This window comes from Erpetoichthys calabaricus, chromosome 3 (genome assembly GCF_900747795.2).
Source record: "Erpetoichthys calabaricus chromosome 3, fErpCal1.3, whole genome shotgun sequence".
Classification (NCBI taxonomy): Eukaryota; Metazoa; Chordata; class Cladistia; order Polypteriformes; family Polypteridae; genus Erpetoichthys; species Erpetoichthys calabaricus.
In genome coordinates this window covers 75,990,951-76,008,603 of record NC_041396.2, presented here as the reverse complement: position 1 = coordinate 76,008,603, position 17,653 = coordinate 75,990,951, and the positions used below count along the sequence as shown (strand labels likewise).

Sequence of the window (17,653 nt, the reverse complement as noted above, 5' to 3'; positions counted from 1 at the left end):
TTTTGAAGGAAGCAAGTATATCAACTTTAGATTTGTTTAACCATTGAAAAGTAATTATGCCCTGCTGTAGTTCATTAAATGCTACATGACTTAATCAATTATGTCTTATTTTTTAAATGGAAACACTAAATAGATTATATGCACAATTTAGAGAAATACGCAAGCGTAAGTAGAAAAAAAAGAAAGTAAATAACTAATCTATCTAACTCTGTCAATGAGTTAAGCATAACTAGGTAAATGTAATCTGCTGAGGATTTATTTTAAACAAATGTTCTGAAGTCACTCTGCAAAGGGTTTGTTGTATATACATGTATTTTAATTTAAAAGCTTTACTGTAGAGCTTTGAGTGAATTCTCCATTCTACTTTAGCCACTTTGACTAGACAAAGAGATTCCTAAGCTTATATAGACATAGACAGGAAAGACAGCTAACAAGTAGTAAATAATCTTATAGATTATGGAAAGTTTATATGAAAGTTAGAAACTTAAAGTAAACAACTTATAACATGATTCAATCTACACCAACGTTTGGGTGAAGCTTAAAAAAATCCTTTGTTCTATAAGCAACATATATTAAGTATACATACATAAAACATAATTTCTTTCACATAATACCATAGCACAATTTAGACAAGGAAAAGTGCTTTATTTTTTATCTGTCTGCTCTGCAACAAATAATTTAAAAATTAAGAAAACTAATACCAAGATAATTCTAACATTGTGTGGGGTTCCTTTAAAATCATCTCACAAAGCAAATGAAAAGCAGAGACAGGCTGTCCATATGAAACCTAAGATCACATCCAGGGATCTTTAGCTGCAGCTGATGACCATTTGAGTTCAAACCACAACAATGAAATACAAAAGATAGCCATGGCCAGGGCAGACAAGTGAAAACCTTTGTTCTCAAAATAAATAAACAGATAAAACTTTGCTGGTCACATTAACTTTACAAAAGACTTTTGGATGATCTGTTAATGGAAGTGTCATATTTTGGATCTACTTGTCTGTACATGAATATGAACAAACTCACTATCACTGAAGGAACTATGAATTTAGTCATATGAAAAATTTTCTGGAAGGAAACATCAGGCATGATTCTGATTATCACATAATTAATTGATTCTTGATTTGGAATGGCTCAGTCCAATTTTGTACAGACTATACAAGTCAACCAATAAAAAGGACCAGGTAAAATGGTTTTGTAAAGAAGAATAAATATGATTAATATAATAAAAAATAATTCATTCATTTCCAAAAAGATTGCAACATGTTTTTGTATTTCTGTTTCTTATTCTGAATAATGATCTTTAAAATTGGAGTTCAGACAAAAAGGTTCATAATAATTTGCCTAAGATAAGACAATAATGAAGTATATACATAAAGTACAAATACTGTGGCACCACAATCTCTGCCCATCCAGTTCAATTGGTAATGTCTGCTATTGGGCCACAGTCTCAGCAGCTGGACACAAGGCATGACCCAACCCAAGATGGGCAGACATACACATACTCTATACTTAACTCAAGTATGCATGTTTTATGAATCATGGAAGAAACCAAAATGTCTGGAGAAAATTCACTCATAAAACTTATATTTAATGTTTGGGGAATAATCTGAAACTGGGTAACTTTGGATGTGAGGCTGCAGAATCTACTACTGCATCACTGTGCCACACTTAAAGGAATGTATTCATTCTTAGTATTATTACAGAATATGCAATACTGAACTACATTTCTAGCTTGAGTGAAAATTCTGTACGTAACAGAAGAATGCCTTTGCATGACACTCAGATAAACAGTACCTGGCCCAATATGCCTGCAGATGAGTTATAAATTAAGGTAATTAATGGACAATAATATTGAAACTTCTCTCAACATGTTTCACTTCCCTTCCTAGCAAGCTAAAATGAAGGTCAGCTTCGAAAGTTATAAATGTTGATACTGTTCTCCTGAAGCTATTGGATTTATTGTCTCATTTTTTGATTGCCAGATGTATTAGGTCTGTTCAGTGACTAAGGGCAGCGTCTATGGATCTTTCAGTTTAGGGGTCATAAGTTTAAGGTACATACACCTGTCTCTAGGAAGTTTCAAAGTTACTCAGAATGGCCTCTGGAAAGCACATTTTTTATTATTAACAAAGACTGTCTTGAGTTTCATTATTTTCTCATTGTGGGCTAATAATTTGAATAGCAGATCAGTGCAGACTGGGCTCACAGCAGCATTAGCTCAATTATGTATAGTGCTAACATAGTAGGTAGATCCATTCTGCTAGGAAAGCTCAGCAGTCTGGTCAACAATTCGTAATATGTGGACTGGAAAGCTAAATCTAACAGCATTTGCTGCTGTTACATTAACAGGGTCAAATAGACATCTCACCTTAAGATGCTACGAAAAATCAAAATTAACAAGATGTCTCTGTGTTTTCTTTTTGACATTGTTGTGTTTGAAAGACACAACTAAATGAGCCATTAATGAAGATCAAAGGTGACAGTGCTTTCTCTATGTACCAAAAACTGAAAACTTACCATTTAAGTTATAATAGAGCTCCCCCAGATTTTACTTGCCTTAAAAAATTAACATATTCAGTAGGTTTTTTAACTTTTGTTTTCCAGTTGTGGCCCATTCCCCATGGCTTCCATTATTAAATGCCAGGACAGGTTATGTATATTTTTTAATTTATGAAAAATAATTAACTTTAGAACACAATTTCATGTGTGAAATGCACATATACAATGGTTTCTTAATTTTTTTTTCTTCCTCTTGACACAATCTTGCTCATTTAAGTGTCTTCGAGACCCGTTCCACGTCAGAGCAGGCTGTGGCAAAGTGGGTCCCCCTTCGAGAATTGGCGCCAATCATCAGAGCATCCCCATCAAGAATGGCTTGAAAAACCCATGGAATCAATTTATTTTTGTATAGCGCTCCTGACTGAATACTGGCTTAAAGGGCTGTAACAGGTTAACAGCTAAAACATATATCCAAGAATGTCCAAACTCCACACAGACAAAGACAAGGCATGTAAGTCAAATCCAGGATGTTGGATCTGTGAGTGCTACTCACTGTGCCATTATGCCACAGGCATTGTGAAAACATGAGTTAAAATTTTAGTTCACATAATCAAACTGAACACATATACAGTATAAAATATGATAGGCATGTATGCTATTCTTTTTGTCACATTTTTGGTCTGTTTACTGAAGTGAATGACAAATACAAAATAAGCACATAATTAATTGTTTTTAGGGTAAATTACACCATATCAGAAATGATGGATACAATCTATTTTACTTCAGCCTTGCAGAATATGTTTATGAGCTAATCAGTTTCAGATACATGATTTATTTGTTTTTGCAGTAAACAACTGAAATTTGTTATTGACGTACAAAAGTGACAAATAAATCATTTTATTATTTTTTATTTTCAACAGTACATTGTATAAACAATAAAGGCTTGGATTTTGTGTGTCACTTGAGCAAACAGTAGTGACCATACCTTAATAAAAATCACACAGAAGGGAAGCCTGTGAACTCACCCATAGGGTTGTAATGTTCGGATGCCATAATGCAGGGCCTTATCCCAACAGGCAAGATTAATGCAGGCGTCCAGGGCGCAGTCAAGCATTTTAAGCAGATAGATGTTTCTGTCTGGAAGAACATCCTGATTGTTATCTATGACGGTCTGGCACACAGCCAAGACCTCTTCCCAATCTATTATTAAACTTAGTTAAGAACTCACATGAAAGAAAGAGCATAATGTTTTCATAAGTTGTAAATGCTAGAAGGCATGAAAAGCAGGTATTTATTATTTAACTGTTTTCTTTCTTTTACCAAGCTATTGAAATATGTCTAAAGACTTAGAAATTGTTTGAGCAGTCGGGAGCAAAATTAGCTCACACAGACTTTTGAACCCCAAATATTTTTATTTTAGAGAAACAGAAATAAAAAATGACCGTAAGGGTTAACTATATCCTTTAATGTGTCAGTAGCACAAGTGCACATGATGATACTTTGTTATAAATGACGAGATATATGCTTGTGTTACACCAAAATACACATTAAGAGATTGCTGAGCTGAACTTAAAAATAATCTATGTTTTTTTTCTTTTTAATAATAAACTCATAATAAACCTCTGCTCACTATGGTGTCACATTGTAAGCTGACAGACACAATATGAGCATTAATTCACCATTAATAAAATGATCTCCAAATTTAATAACTGTTGGATCTCTCATACATTATAAGTATGCTGCTCAAAAGAGTAATATGATTATCATGTACGCTTCTCTGAACAATGCGCCCCAGATGCTTTTTGACATTGAAAGTACTTTTTACATTTATGGGCATGGGATCATTAGAATCATTACAAGAATTTTTGCAAACTGTTTGTAAAGCTTTCTGTAGATAAAGAAGGAAGAAAGCCACTTGTGATTTAAAACTTGAATGGCAATTTTTTTAATATTATTGGAATGGCTATCCTCATATGGATATGCATATGAAAAAATCCATATCTAGTGTATTTAAGTCAATTTAAAGGATACTCTTCTGAGACTGAAGCTCCTCCACTTTAGGGATGGGCTCTTTGACTCTTTTCCAGGCGTGTTCATCTCCTGCCAACATGTCTTCATCCTGGGGAAATAAAAAAAAATACTCTAAGTGTACTGCACACAAAATATAATGTTACAGTCCATCTTAAAACAAAGAACCACACTTAACTTAATATGCCTAAGAATTCTTCATAGTTTGTGCAGTTTGTAGTGTCATATTTTTGTCTTTTTCCTAAGTCAAATTATGGATTCTACATTCTGCTTCATTTTAGTTGTGATTGAGATTATTATACCATCTCAACCCCAGACAGGTCACAAACTGGTCAAGTGTGAGTTGAAGAAGCACAAAATTATTTTCTACTGATGCTTCGAGTTGTTCTTTTCAGTATGCAACTCACTAATATAGTAACCCAGAAGGAATGCTTAAAGACCAGACAGCTCCGACAGATTAACAAGACATGTGAGTAATTATAGTTAACAGAGGCTGGCTAGATACAAAGCGCTTACGGAAATCAGGGGGAAAGGTGTGGTATAGGAAATTTTCAAGGGAGAAACAGGAAAGGTATGATTGGGTGTAAGTGTAGGATTACACTTTGTGATGGACTGATATCCTATCCAGGGTTGGTTCCTACCTTAGGTCCATTACTTGCAAGTTTCCCAAAACTCTTTATATTCTAGTTCAATGTGCTTCATGCACACCACAGTTCAACTAAAATTGTCCATCAATAACATATATCTTGTCTAAAATGTATTCAGAGAAAGATATTATCAAGCACTGGTATTGTTAGGTGAGGTGTTTTGGGAATGTCCTATACTTAAACCATTTTCTGACAAAAATGTGTGTATATCTGTCAGAGAGCCTTGGTTTGATAATCACTCTAATGCCATAACAGTGGAAAATTAGTTGTAATATCCTATACCACAATACTTGCACAAAAACTAATTTTGCTTAACTGACAAAATCATAATCTACCATATACTGTATAACTCAGTGGGAATGTAATGTTCTACATTATCTCAAACTGAAAAAAAATATCTCTATGAAGAATTGCTTTCAGAGTATAATTCTACAGTAATTTTAAATTAAACATGGCAGGCCTGTGCTGAAATTTTCTATTTTACATGCTGTTTTCTTCTATGCAAAGAGCCATTTTAGAAAAGGCTTTATATTTGTATAGATCTCTTTGTCAGTGTGGCTTAGGTTTCATGGATTGTTTTTGAAGGATATTATTGTGTTTGCTATGTTATGTGTTGTGAAATAAAGGAAAAAAACTCTGCTTTTAAAAATGGACAGAAGCACTGATGATTAATACAGTATTCTCTCAGCCAGTTGCTTTTATTGAGCTTACCAAGATGCATTACTTTTAGCCAATCAAAGTAATATTGTTCACCAAGGTCTTACAACAAAGGCTATCTGTCAGAAAGCTAAGAGTAAATGTAAAGGAAGATGATTCGAAACACTTCAGACAATCATGACAGAATGGCTGAAAAAAATAACGTTAAGTTTTTGAATATATGAATCAAAAGTCCAGATTTAAAATACTACTATAAAACACACGGACCACCGGCCCTCCCAAGATAAGGTTCCAGCCCTAGTAGATCACAATTATCAGGTGGTTGACATGTTGCATCAGCTTGGCATGCAGCAGATGCCAGAGCTGTCAATCTGTTTCTTCCTTTCATATAATCAACTTCTGCAATTTACTTTATGCTTTTACTACATCACCTTTTCAAACAGTTTGCCAATACAATCTGCAGTATGAAAGATGTGAACCCTAATAACTTCATGTAAGTTGCAGCTTTTAACATTGTTTGCTTCATCCGAGCGTATCACATCATAAGCTTTCAATTAAGATCAAGATCTGGGTTCTAGGCCTGTTGATTCACAAGCAATCACGTGATGGACAGAACCCTTAGCATTTATATATATATATATATATATTTATATATTGTCGCAGTAGAGGTGTGGAGCCACCTCTAACACCCTCAGGTACCACATAAGACACGAGGTAAAAGTATAACTACTATTTATTTTGTTATTACACAGTGCACCAAGCACCCTCCACTCCACATTCATATAAACACAATTCTCTTCTCTCTCTAACCAATCCTCCTCGCCCAGACACTTCGCCCTCCTACCTCCCAGCTCAGCTCAGTGTCTGGGCTTTCCCATAGTCCTTTTATACACCCTGACCCGGAGGTGCCTCTGTTCCAATACCCACAGTTCCTTTTCCCTTCCGGGTCAGGGTAAACAGTCCTTTTCTTCAACCCGGGAGCACGTCGTTTCTTCCTGTCACGTGACCGTGACGTACTCCCGGGTTATAGGGCACATAAGAGTCCACGAGCCCCCCTACAGTGACTCCTGGTGGCCCCCAAAGTATCCAGCAGGGCTGTGTATAAAAACTACATAGTCCATGAGGCCCTGCTGGAACTCGGGGCACGATCATGCTGTCGGGAGAGCTCATATATATATAGGCTATATATATATATATATATATATTGTGGAAGTCCAGCCCCGGGCACACACCGATAGTTCCACAAAGCACACATTTATTTACACAAAATTCACAGAACACAGTGCCCCTGCACCAATCACCCTCTTCTTGAGTCCTTCGCTGCCTCCACTCCTCTCCGCCGAGGTCCGTCCTCTTCCACCAGACTCTGGCTCCCTGAGTAGTGGCTGCAGGCTCCCTTTAAAGCCCTCCCGGATTAGGCTGCACTTCCGGGTGTGGCTGCATTCTAGCACACGAACTCGTTAAGCCTTGCAGTTCTTCCAGGTGGTGGCCACGGAGCCCAACAGGTCTGAGCCCTGAAGTCCCATGCCTATGGCCCCGATGTAACCCAGGAGGCTGCCACCACGCGTTCCAGGGGATGTACAGTGCATCCGGAAAGTATTCACAGCGCATCACTTTTTCCACATTTTGTTATGTTACAGCCTTATTCCAAAATGGATTAAATTCATTTTTTTCCTCAGAATTCTACACACAACACCCCATAATGACAACGGTTTTTGTAAATTTATTAAAAATAAAAATACTGAGAAAGCACATGTACATAAGTATACATATTGTAAGCATATTTAAATATATATCGCGGATTTTTTGCTGGTTCGCGGATTTCTGCGGACAATGGGTCTTTTAATTTCTGGTACATGCTTCCTCAGTTGGTTTGCCCAGTTGATTTCACACAAGGGACGCTATTGGCAGATGGCTGAGAAGCAACCCAACTCACTTTTCTCTCTCTCTCTCTCTCTCTTGCGCTGACTTTTTCTGATCCTGACGTAGGGGGATTGAGCAGGGGGGCTGTTCGCACACCTAGACAATACGGACGCTCGTCTAAAAATGATAATAATAATAAATATTAAACACATAAAGAAAATGAGGTGTAAAAAGGCCAGGAAAGCCAAGAAACAAGCTAAAATCTGTCAATATTTAGCAAGCAATCCTGCCCCCTATCAGTGCAAATTAAAATCAGCTGGTTTAGAACTAATTGATGGCCTATAAAAAGGTTTCTCATTACTAAGGTGTCACACAAGAAGCCTCTCATGATGGGTAAAAGCAAAGAGCTCTCTCAAGACCTTAGCAACCTCATTGTTGCAAAACATACTGGTGGCATTGATCACAGGCGTATTTCTAAACTTCTGAATGTTCCAGTGAGGACCATTGGGGCCATAATCCAGAAGTGGAAAGAACATCATTTCACCATAAACTGGCCACAACCATTGGAGTAAAGAAGAAGAGAGCAGTGGGCATGATGAACAGTTGACAAAAGTAAGGAAGCGAGTGAGGAGGCACATGAGTGCGGGATGTCATTAATGTATATAGGCAGGATGGCCAACATGGTAGGTATGCGGACGGTGGCCATGCAGAAAAAGGAAGGGGGGTGGCCCTTGTGCATCTCTGCCGTGAAATAAATCATCTGTTAACGGAAATAAGGAATGAATCCACCAAAAGGAGAGGTCAGTTCCGAATGTTCCTTATGGCATAATGGTGAAAACCGCCAAAAAGAAGACGTTATTTTCAAATGTTCGTTATGGGGCATGGCGCGAAATGAAACATACTTAACGTTTGTAAGTACAGTGTAAAGGATGAGCATGGGAAATTTGGGCTTCCTACGTATATTGGAAGTCGCAGAAATAGTGAGGAGGGGTTTCCCCTATCTATATATACAGTTTAGGGGGTACACCTGTTTCCCTCCCTTGGGTGTTGCAATAGGACATGAAACATACCTAACTTTTGTAAGTACACTGCAAGGAATGAGCACCCGAAATTTCAGCTTCCCACCTATATGGAAAGTGGGAGAATTAGTGATGAGTCAGTGAGGGCTTTGCCTTTTATGTGTACAGACAACTTAATTCATTTTTTTACTTGTTTTGATATCTTTGTATGTGTGAATTACTTGGGTTGTTACCGACTGGTGAAAAGTTTATGTCAATAGCCCCATTAGAAGTATATTTACTGAGAAAAACATTGATGCATTCAAAACTTATTTTCCCCACTGGGGGGTGCGTACAGCTGCCCTAACCCAACACAGACAGGCAGAGACACGAGTTCAATCAGAGCACATGTTTTTATTCAAGTGGGGACTCCACCTTAGTACTTTCTTTTACCTACCTTCTTCTTTTAGTCTATTGCCAATCTGTTAACCAGATGTTTTTTGCTTTTTGGCATATCAAATTTTGGACATTTTGTCCAGAGTGTTTTGGTGCCTTAAATATTTTTTTTCTTTATCTTGATTTTGGATTCTGTTTTTGAATTTGTAGCTCCTTGTGTTTTCTTTTGTTTGTTTGTTTAAGATATAATTACTCAAGTTTGGTTTGTTTCAAAAAATCATTATTATTTTTTTTTCCGTACTTTGCAAAATAACACCATTAAAATGACAACAGCACAATCAAATAAAGAAATATAAATGTCTACAATAAAGGCATTTATTTATTACACTGGCCCCTTCTTACATGAATATTGTTTGGTCAATCAGTTACTTAATAAGGGTATCTTTTTTTTCTTCTTCTTCTTAACTATCAAATACGTGGACCTCTAGTCCACAAAAAAGTTGGTTTGTATAGTTTAAGCTGGATATTTCCAGTTTGGCCACACATCATTTTGAGTAGGAAATAATATCACCCCATAGTGAGTGCTCTTCTTTGCCATTGTCATTCTTGCATTCTGTATTGTGCAGTGTGTGTGGCATGCCAACAAGCCATAGTTTCTATTTTCAGACTTACCTCTTTTTGTTCTTCATTATTGAAGAATCTCCTGTGTTGGCCTGACAGTCGGGAGATGCTGCTGCCAGAGGTCTTTCCTGTGCTATCACAATGTGCTGCAAGGACACAGGCACAGGTCATTTTGTGCAGGCAGTTGTCCGTCTTTGTCACGTGTGCGTTCTTTTTGTGATACCTGACAACTCAGCAGATAGCGAGCTGCTTTTCTTCTTCTTGGTATGTGCTTCACATGTTTCTTTTCCTTTCTGCCATGTCACAGCCTTGAGTAGTAAGCCGTAAGAGAGACACAAACCCAGATATTGTACCTTTGCTGGGGTTGTCGTCACACACATTTTTTGCTTTTTTAGTCCAAATCACGACATATGTTTTCTATTAAGATCAATGTTCTAGTCTCAGTGGTTCACAAGTAATCTCATAACAAACAGTGAGGCATAACATTCACAATGCAGGCAATACTGAATTTTTCATTTTTTAATGCTTACTATTCCCTCATCATTGTGGTATGTATTGTATTGCATAAGTAGGAATAAACTACCTGTATAATGTACCAGACTTCAGGAGGGCTAAGGTTATAGCTGTTCGTTTCTTATTAATAGAAAACATTATTTCATTCTAAACAATGTATGTAAAGCATTTTGTTCAGAGAAATGAATAGAAAAGTACTGACAGATTAGTGTCAGCCACTGCTCATCTTTAAACCACAAATACACCGACAGTAACACACAAAAAGGGACATGAGTGCCTATTTGTTACTATTGTATTAACGTGGGCTTGAATAAATGAAAATAAGGCTCATTGATGTGGATCAAATAGTTGTCATTTAAAGGTTAAATTACTCTTTGTGTAATGCCTAAAGCAAATAAATAAGTGCAATTAAATAAGTACATGATTTTTGTAAATATTTTCTAGTTCTATGCTTTTTCCCAAATACTAGGTCTTCTAAACAACTACATTCACAGATTAACCTAAGGTGTTCAAAATATTATGCTGATGTTTTTAATAATATTTGGTTTAAGATAGTTACCCTAGATTTTAAAACTGAGTGAAAATGCATTTCAAGTGGCATTTCCAATGATTGAGGCACGGCTAACCATAACCTTTCATCATGCTAACCTTTATGACACACGACATCTTTGATATTTAGCCACAATAAAGATGACATGTCTTGCACACATGACATTTACCCACCCACCTCATCCACAGGGCACTTTCTTAATAAACTTTTCTAGACCTGTATTCCTTGCCCAGTAACTAATCTGAGCTAATTAATCCACTGCCAAATGAAAGGAAGTCAGAGTATATTTTGCAGACCCCATACTTCCTTCCTCAACAATAACACATATGTATAAACAAGTAGTAAATTACCTTGGGTGGCCCTGAAATTAATGATACATTCATATAATCTCAGTGAGGTCTAGTTTTAGTAAGTGGGCACTGTATTGCCTGTAAGCAAGGAGAAGATGGATGTTTTCACAGTGAAGAGTCAAAATACATGATTACCATTCTAGTTTTCTGGACATTCTCAAATTTAATATGTAAATGACAATAATGGAAGATTTTTTTTATTATATATTATTTAGAAAAAAAAAAGTTTAGATGACAACCAAATCTTTTATGTACAAAGTATAAAAGAGATACACTTTTCCTAGTCATACAAATAATTGACTTCATGAAGCAGCCACTGATCCATACTGGGGGAGCCGAGGCTTATCCCAGTAGCATTAGACACAAAGTAGTATTAGCTGAGCCCTTTGTGAAATGACAGTCTGTCAAATGATACATTGGAACAAACTTAACATGACAGTTAATCAAAAGAGCACCATTTTAGAGTTGTGAAAACTTGAAAAACCCCAAACAGACAAAAGAAGAAGGTGAAAACTCCACACTGGGGTACAACAAATTGATCTCGGGACACTACAACTGTTAGGTGTTTGCAATAACCAGTGACTCAAAACAAAACAGCTCCCAAAAAAGATTTAAAGAATCTGTATATTTGAAAAGATGGCTTTGTTAAATTGCAAGTACTTCATTATATGATGAGCTTACACAAAAATCTGAACAAGACAGAAAGTATGAAGTAGAGCCATTTCTTCTCCAACCATTCCATTTATTTGGTGTTTATAAAATGATGGTATGGAAAAATACAGGGCATTTTAAGTACTATGCCTCCACAATGCAAATGACAGCCCAACATGTTGGATTTGTTTGAGTTAATGATACAGAATAGTGTCCTAATATTACAGGGAAAGAAATGTGTGAGACTTCCTTTCTTTGAGACCACCAGGCAAGACTAAATAGACTACAGCCCATATTTAAAATTGCACATTAAATATGTCACAGGCATTTTTTTCATTTCTTAGCACTATTGCATGCACAGATACCAAGATTTCAAAAACTGTGTATCTTCTGATAGTGAGAGGATTTGCAGAACTACAGGCAGTAAGTGACATAAGATCTGGTAGGAAATTAAACAGGAAAAATGAGCCAGGTCAGTAGTAACAGTAAATGAACAGTAAATCTAGTCTAAAACAGGGACAGAATTTTTCAGCTGAGTAATAAAGAAAAATGTTTTATATACAGTGTCAGTTGCGTTTTGGCTGCTCAAAAATTAGGAAGATAAAAAACAGATGAATTGCTGAAATAGTGGAAATGGACAGTCACTCATGATCAATCTATATAAAGATTGTATGCAATTTCTTGGTAACTTATGTGACAGACGGCTGTGACTCCTTTAAGAACAGATGTGCACGGACATTGCCTCACCTGTAGTTCTAGAGGGCAGCCACCCCGGGCGGCTATGGCTCCATGCATTCCCGCAGGGCTTCATGAGACTTGGAGTTAGGCACAGCACTGTTGGGTTCTATTGGGGCTGCCAGGAGGACCTGCAGAGCCCTACATTGGGCTTCCTCCACACCTGGGAGTGATTCCAGATCTGGCTAACAAGCTACCCGGAGCACTCTCGGGAGCAGCATAAAAGGAGCCACCTCACTTCACTCTGGGGGTCAGAGTCAGGACAAAAAGGGACGAAGCTTGCCAGAGGAGGAGTGCAAGCAGAATGAGGAAGAGAAAGGAAGAAATAGGACTATATTGTGTTGCCTTATTGGTACTTGTACTGTGCTGTGCAGTGGGGTGCAAGACAAAAGCGTCTCCCCACAGTAATAAAGCCGTGTTGTGTAGCCAGACTTATGTTGGTGTCTGTCTGTGTTGGGGTTTGGCCGGCTTTAGCGCCCTCTGCTGGCCACACTTACTATACACAGTTTACTGAATATATACAGTAATTGTACCATTATCTTTAAGTAAATATTCCACATAAGGAGTATGCTACATCAAGACAAAATAGTCCTGTAGAGCTTAATATTCAACCATTAATACTGACATGCCTGTAGAATAGCAATTTCAACGTGAAGCATTACAGTGGTGATAAAACTGAAGGGCTTATTAAGTGAAGCATATTGTCATTTTTTAGGAAAGACATGAAAAAGGTGTGCAGTAGAAGATAATGCTCAGTCCTTTTCTTTATCATCAACTTTTGCCTACATCTTTCTTCGTCATCTTTACAATATACAGTATTCACTTTAACAGTTTTCCCTATTAAGATGCTTACATGTTAGCAAGCAACTGAGTTGTTAATGTTGCTTATTGTGGGCAAAGATGTTTTCAGAGTTCTTTACCAAACCACTTTTCTTATAAGCAGGTAAAGCTTGAATAAATTCTGTTCCTAGTTTGCTTTAGCTTTATAGAAAGTTACCCTAATAAATATACACTGTTATTTCAACCTAATATAACACATAATATTCTTAAATTTGCTTAAAACGATTCGGGATCGTGGGATGTCACAGCCTGTTATGGCAACATCAGACTCAGTTCTGCATATGGGGCCAGTAAATTGCAGTGCCCACCTATGCATACAGCGACACTCCCATAAGGTATTTGGCAATGCAAATGAACTCGATATGCACACCTTTATGTTGGATGTTGGAAGGAAACCCATGCACACACTTTAACATTACAAACATTGTTTGGTTGATTAAAACAAAAATCCATCCATCTATTTACTGAACTCATTGAATCTAATTTTAAGGTCACAATGACCAAGCAGCACCAAATGCAAACCAGAAAATGAACCATAGACAGGATGGTTGTCCACTGCAGGGTACAGTCACGCACAAACCCATACTTACCAACATGAAGTCAATTGCTTTCTGAAAATGAGTTTGCCACATGGTTACACACTGGATATACTCATTTGATTTGAAAACCAAATTACGGGGCAAAAGTTGTTTCCAGAATGAAAAAGGTATTATGCAGGTAATCAGGGAAGTGACACTTTAATCTTTGATGAATTAAATGCTAGTGCCCCGGTCTGATTTTCATTCACACCATGCGCTTGAGAAGAGTTGCTCATGTACACAAATATTTACACTTGCATTTTAAACTCAGTTCAGTCTGGTGTTACAGCTACAAGCCATTTTTCCTAATTTGCTCTGTATAGTATTAGTCATTCTAAAGATATGCTTTCAATATTATATCTGAGAAATACTCTGAAAGAACAGTTCAGCTTCAATATTCAAATGCCCCATTTAAAAATACAAACCCATCCATTTTCTTTCCTATAGTACTACTTCAGTTTCATAGTGAAGCCTAACCATTGCATGGCAGGAGACTCAGTCAGCCTGCACATACTGTACGTTGTTGTATTTGGCCGGCCGTTCACCCCAGCCAATACCCCCACGCCGCCAGATGGAGCCTTCCCGGCAACATGGAGGTGCCCTGAGTTCCAGCAGGGCATCATGGACCTTGGAGTTTTTCTTCACAGCCCTGCTGGATACTGTGGGGGCCGCCAGGGGATGCTGCAGGGAGACCCAGGAACTTGTACTTTCCGTATAGCCCGGACGTATTTCCAAGTCACGGGAACAGAAGAAATGATATACGTCTGGGCTGAAGAAAAGGAGAAGTTTTTACCTGACCCGAAGGTGATAGAAAGTCACATGGACTAAGGGACAGAAACACTTCCGGGTCAAGGACTATAAAGGATTCTGGGAAACCCCAGCAAATCGAGCCGAGTTGGGAGGAAGGGTGACTGAGCTGCTGGGAGTGTTAATTGATTATTGATTATTATTGAAGTATTGTGGAGTGGAGGTGCTTTGTGCACTTTATTATTATAATAAATATTCATCTTTGGACTTTTATCTGGTGTCTGGCATGGTGTCTGAGGGTTCAAGGGGACGACAGTGCCCCCTATCTGTCACAATGTATATGGAGGAAAACTGGACTCCTTCAAGCGAGAGGAAGGGGACAAAAAGACAATATGTAAATTCCACACATCTTAATCGAGGCAAAGTGGTGGTATAAGGGCAAAATGTGAATCCAGATACACAAGATCTCTTCAGAATATATCATTAGCTACTACAGTCTCTCTGTATACCCTACGAACAATGCAAGAAAGGCAGTAAACATATTTTTAAATTAATGAGGCAAGTATCTCGACCTCTAGACCTTTACAATCTGGAGGAAAAGCGACACATTTTTCATTAAAAAACAGTTAAAACAGTTTGCCACATATGTTAATGTTGTAGGAAAGAAAGACCATCCTAAACATTGCAGTATGGGTTTAGATTGAAGACTACCAAGTAAACTCAGCATCATTTTTACATCTACATTGGTAAAGTCAAACAACATAAAGTGCGACATCTGTAGTGGTGACTTCCACATTATCATTATTTATCATTAGATTATAAAGGGTGATTCAAAAAGAGCTAAACACTTTTAACAATGTATCACTTAGAGGATGAGTATCATATGAACATGTATTCTCAACCAATTAGTAAAGGAACTCTCTCTGTGTTTTCTTAATCTGTTCTTAATCAGTCTGTGCTTCTCTTAAGGCTAAGGCTTTGGGCTTCAAATCCTGTGGTTGTGGGTTCAAATCCTGCTACTGACACTGTGTGACCATGAGTGAGTCAATAGACTGCATGTGTTCAAATTGGAAAACAAAAGAAATGTAATCAATTGTATCTCAAACTTTGTAAGATTCCTTGGATAAAGGCATCAGCCAAATAAATTAAATGTCACTTGTCAATCCTGTAGTTTAGTTCATCCCAGATCATTTGTAGTGTATTGACATGACACATTTCTTTATGTCCTTAAGCACCAAAAACTGAAAAGTTATCAAGGCTAACTCAACAATTTGGTACATACCATATGGCCATATAACACTTAGTTACTGAGTAATACATTTTTGAAAGTGTTCGGTTCTTTTTGAATCACAATTTATTGTGATATTATTCATGAATCACTTAATATGCATCTTCTCATTGCATTGGTTTCTAAATATAATATGAGGTCGACTACAATTTATTGCATTTCATGCCAGTAATTACCTGAACTGTCTTACACGTCAGCATAATTTCACAAGACACATGCGGCATTAGACTAATTCAGCCAATGGGCCAGAATGAGGCCTTCGACTAGGCCTTAGTTTGTGTCAGCTGTTATTTTTTTATTTTCCTAAAGTTCAAGTGATTTGAGCCTTTGAAAGTTGTAAAAAAATAATTTGGAGCATATTATATTAAAACAGAGCTGTCTTTGACCCTTATTTCTATGTTAGAACAACAGCCTTGGGTAACACTTGGGAACTTTCTAATGTTTCAAGAGCTACATATTTTGGCAGCAATGAGGATTACAATTCCCTACAGCAAAACTAAATTAAAGGCTTTTTAAAAAAGAAACATGTTCTATAGCAAACAAAACTATTTTTTATTGCTTGTTTTTCCAAATAAACAGATTCCCTGGGATATTGTGAACTGAAATTTAGAAAAGAAAAAAAAAGATATGAATAAACTCAAAAAAATACAAAAGCACACATCTTTCTAAACAAGTTTTTCACATATCACAATAGAAAAAATCAACCAATTATGCTTTCAAACTGTCCAATAGTAAACAATATCTTCACTTTTAAAACCAATATATTTTTATCATTACCACATTTAAAAGAGTTTCAAAGAGTTATTGATCACTGTGTATGCACAGAAAAGGCATTCAAATTATTCTTTGGTGCTACTCCTGGTGGTTTCACTCTGACTACTTATACTGTCTGTTATTAAGTAAGTTTTTATATTTTATAAATTGTGAATAGAAAAAACAAAAAACAGGCTTCTGTTTGACTACTGATACTGTCTTTAATTAGGCAGTTTTTCATGTTGTATACTGAAAAAAAGGAAAAAGTATTATCACATCTTCATTTAAGTCAAATTGAGCCTTCTAAGGACAAACTGTAACTGCCTTTACTTCACTATTGGCACGTAGATGTATCTTCCTTAAGTGGAAGAATCCTAGCCCACCTCTTTTAAGTCAGTGGGTAACTGATGTCATATACTATTTTAAACCTTTTTAAAACCTGGCAGGATTTAATCAATAACATTTTAGAATAAGCACTTAAATTGGGAAAATGATTTTCTCTCCCTTTTTCTTTTCTACTCTTAAAGTTTTACTCTGGCTGTTGGCTTTCCTCTCTTTCTCATGGGTGGGGGTTGATATGAATTTAGTTTTGTCAAGTCTGACTGGCTTATATGGAATATTACTTGATTGTAATAAATTCAATAAAATATCAAATTGAGCCTTCTAGCAGAAGACCTTTTCCAATAGTAAAGCTCAACTTAAAAATATGAAGAGGTCTGAACATCTTGTATAACTTAAAATACTAAATAGGTTTCAAACTATTCTAACTTTTGTCAAATACAGGTGTTGCTTACTCAGTCATGAGGGAAACACACCAATAAACCAACCTGACTTAAATACACTAGGTGAAGCTATAAGGTTAAATCATCTTCTAGTTATCCTGAAACATGTTCAGATAGCTATGTGTTCAGAAACTGTGGAGTTTGACAGCTA

The 17,653-nt window shown here is 36.8% G+C and overlaps 1 protein-coding gene across 1 annotated transcript in view; it reads right to left on the bottom strand.

The window, feature by feature from the left end:
- The window catches only part of smyd3 (SET and MYND domain containing 3), a 1,300,831-nt gene that overhangs the window by 89,497 nt on the left and 1,193,681 nt on the right, over positions 1–17,653 (bottom strand). The window contains exons 9-10 of the mRNA XM_028796932.2: positions 4,537–4,624; positions 3,531–3,705 (exon numbers count right to left, since the gene is read on the bottom strand). Coding sequence (XP_028652765.1) covers positions 3,531–3,705; positions 4,537–4,624 — 263 coding nt within the window. The remainder of the gene's footprint in view (positions 1–3,530; positions 3,706–4,536; positions 4,625–17,653) is intronic.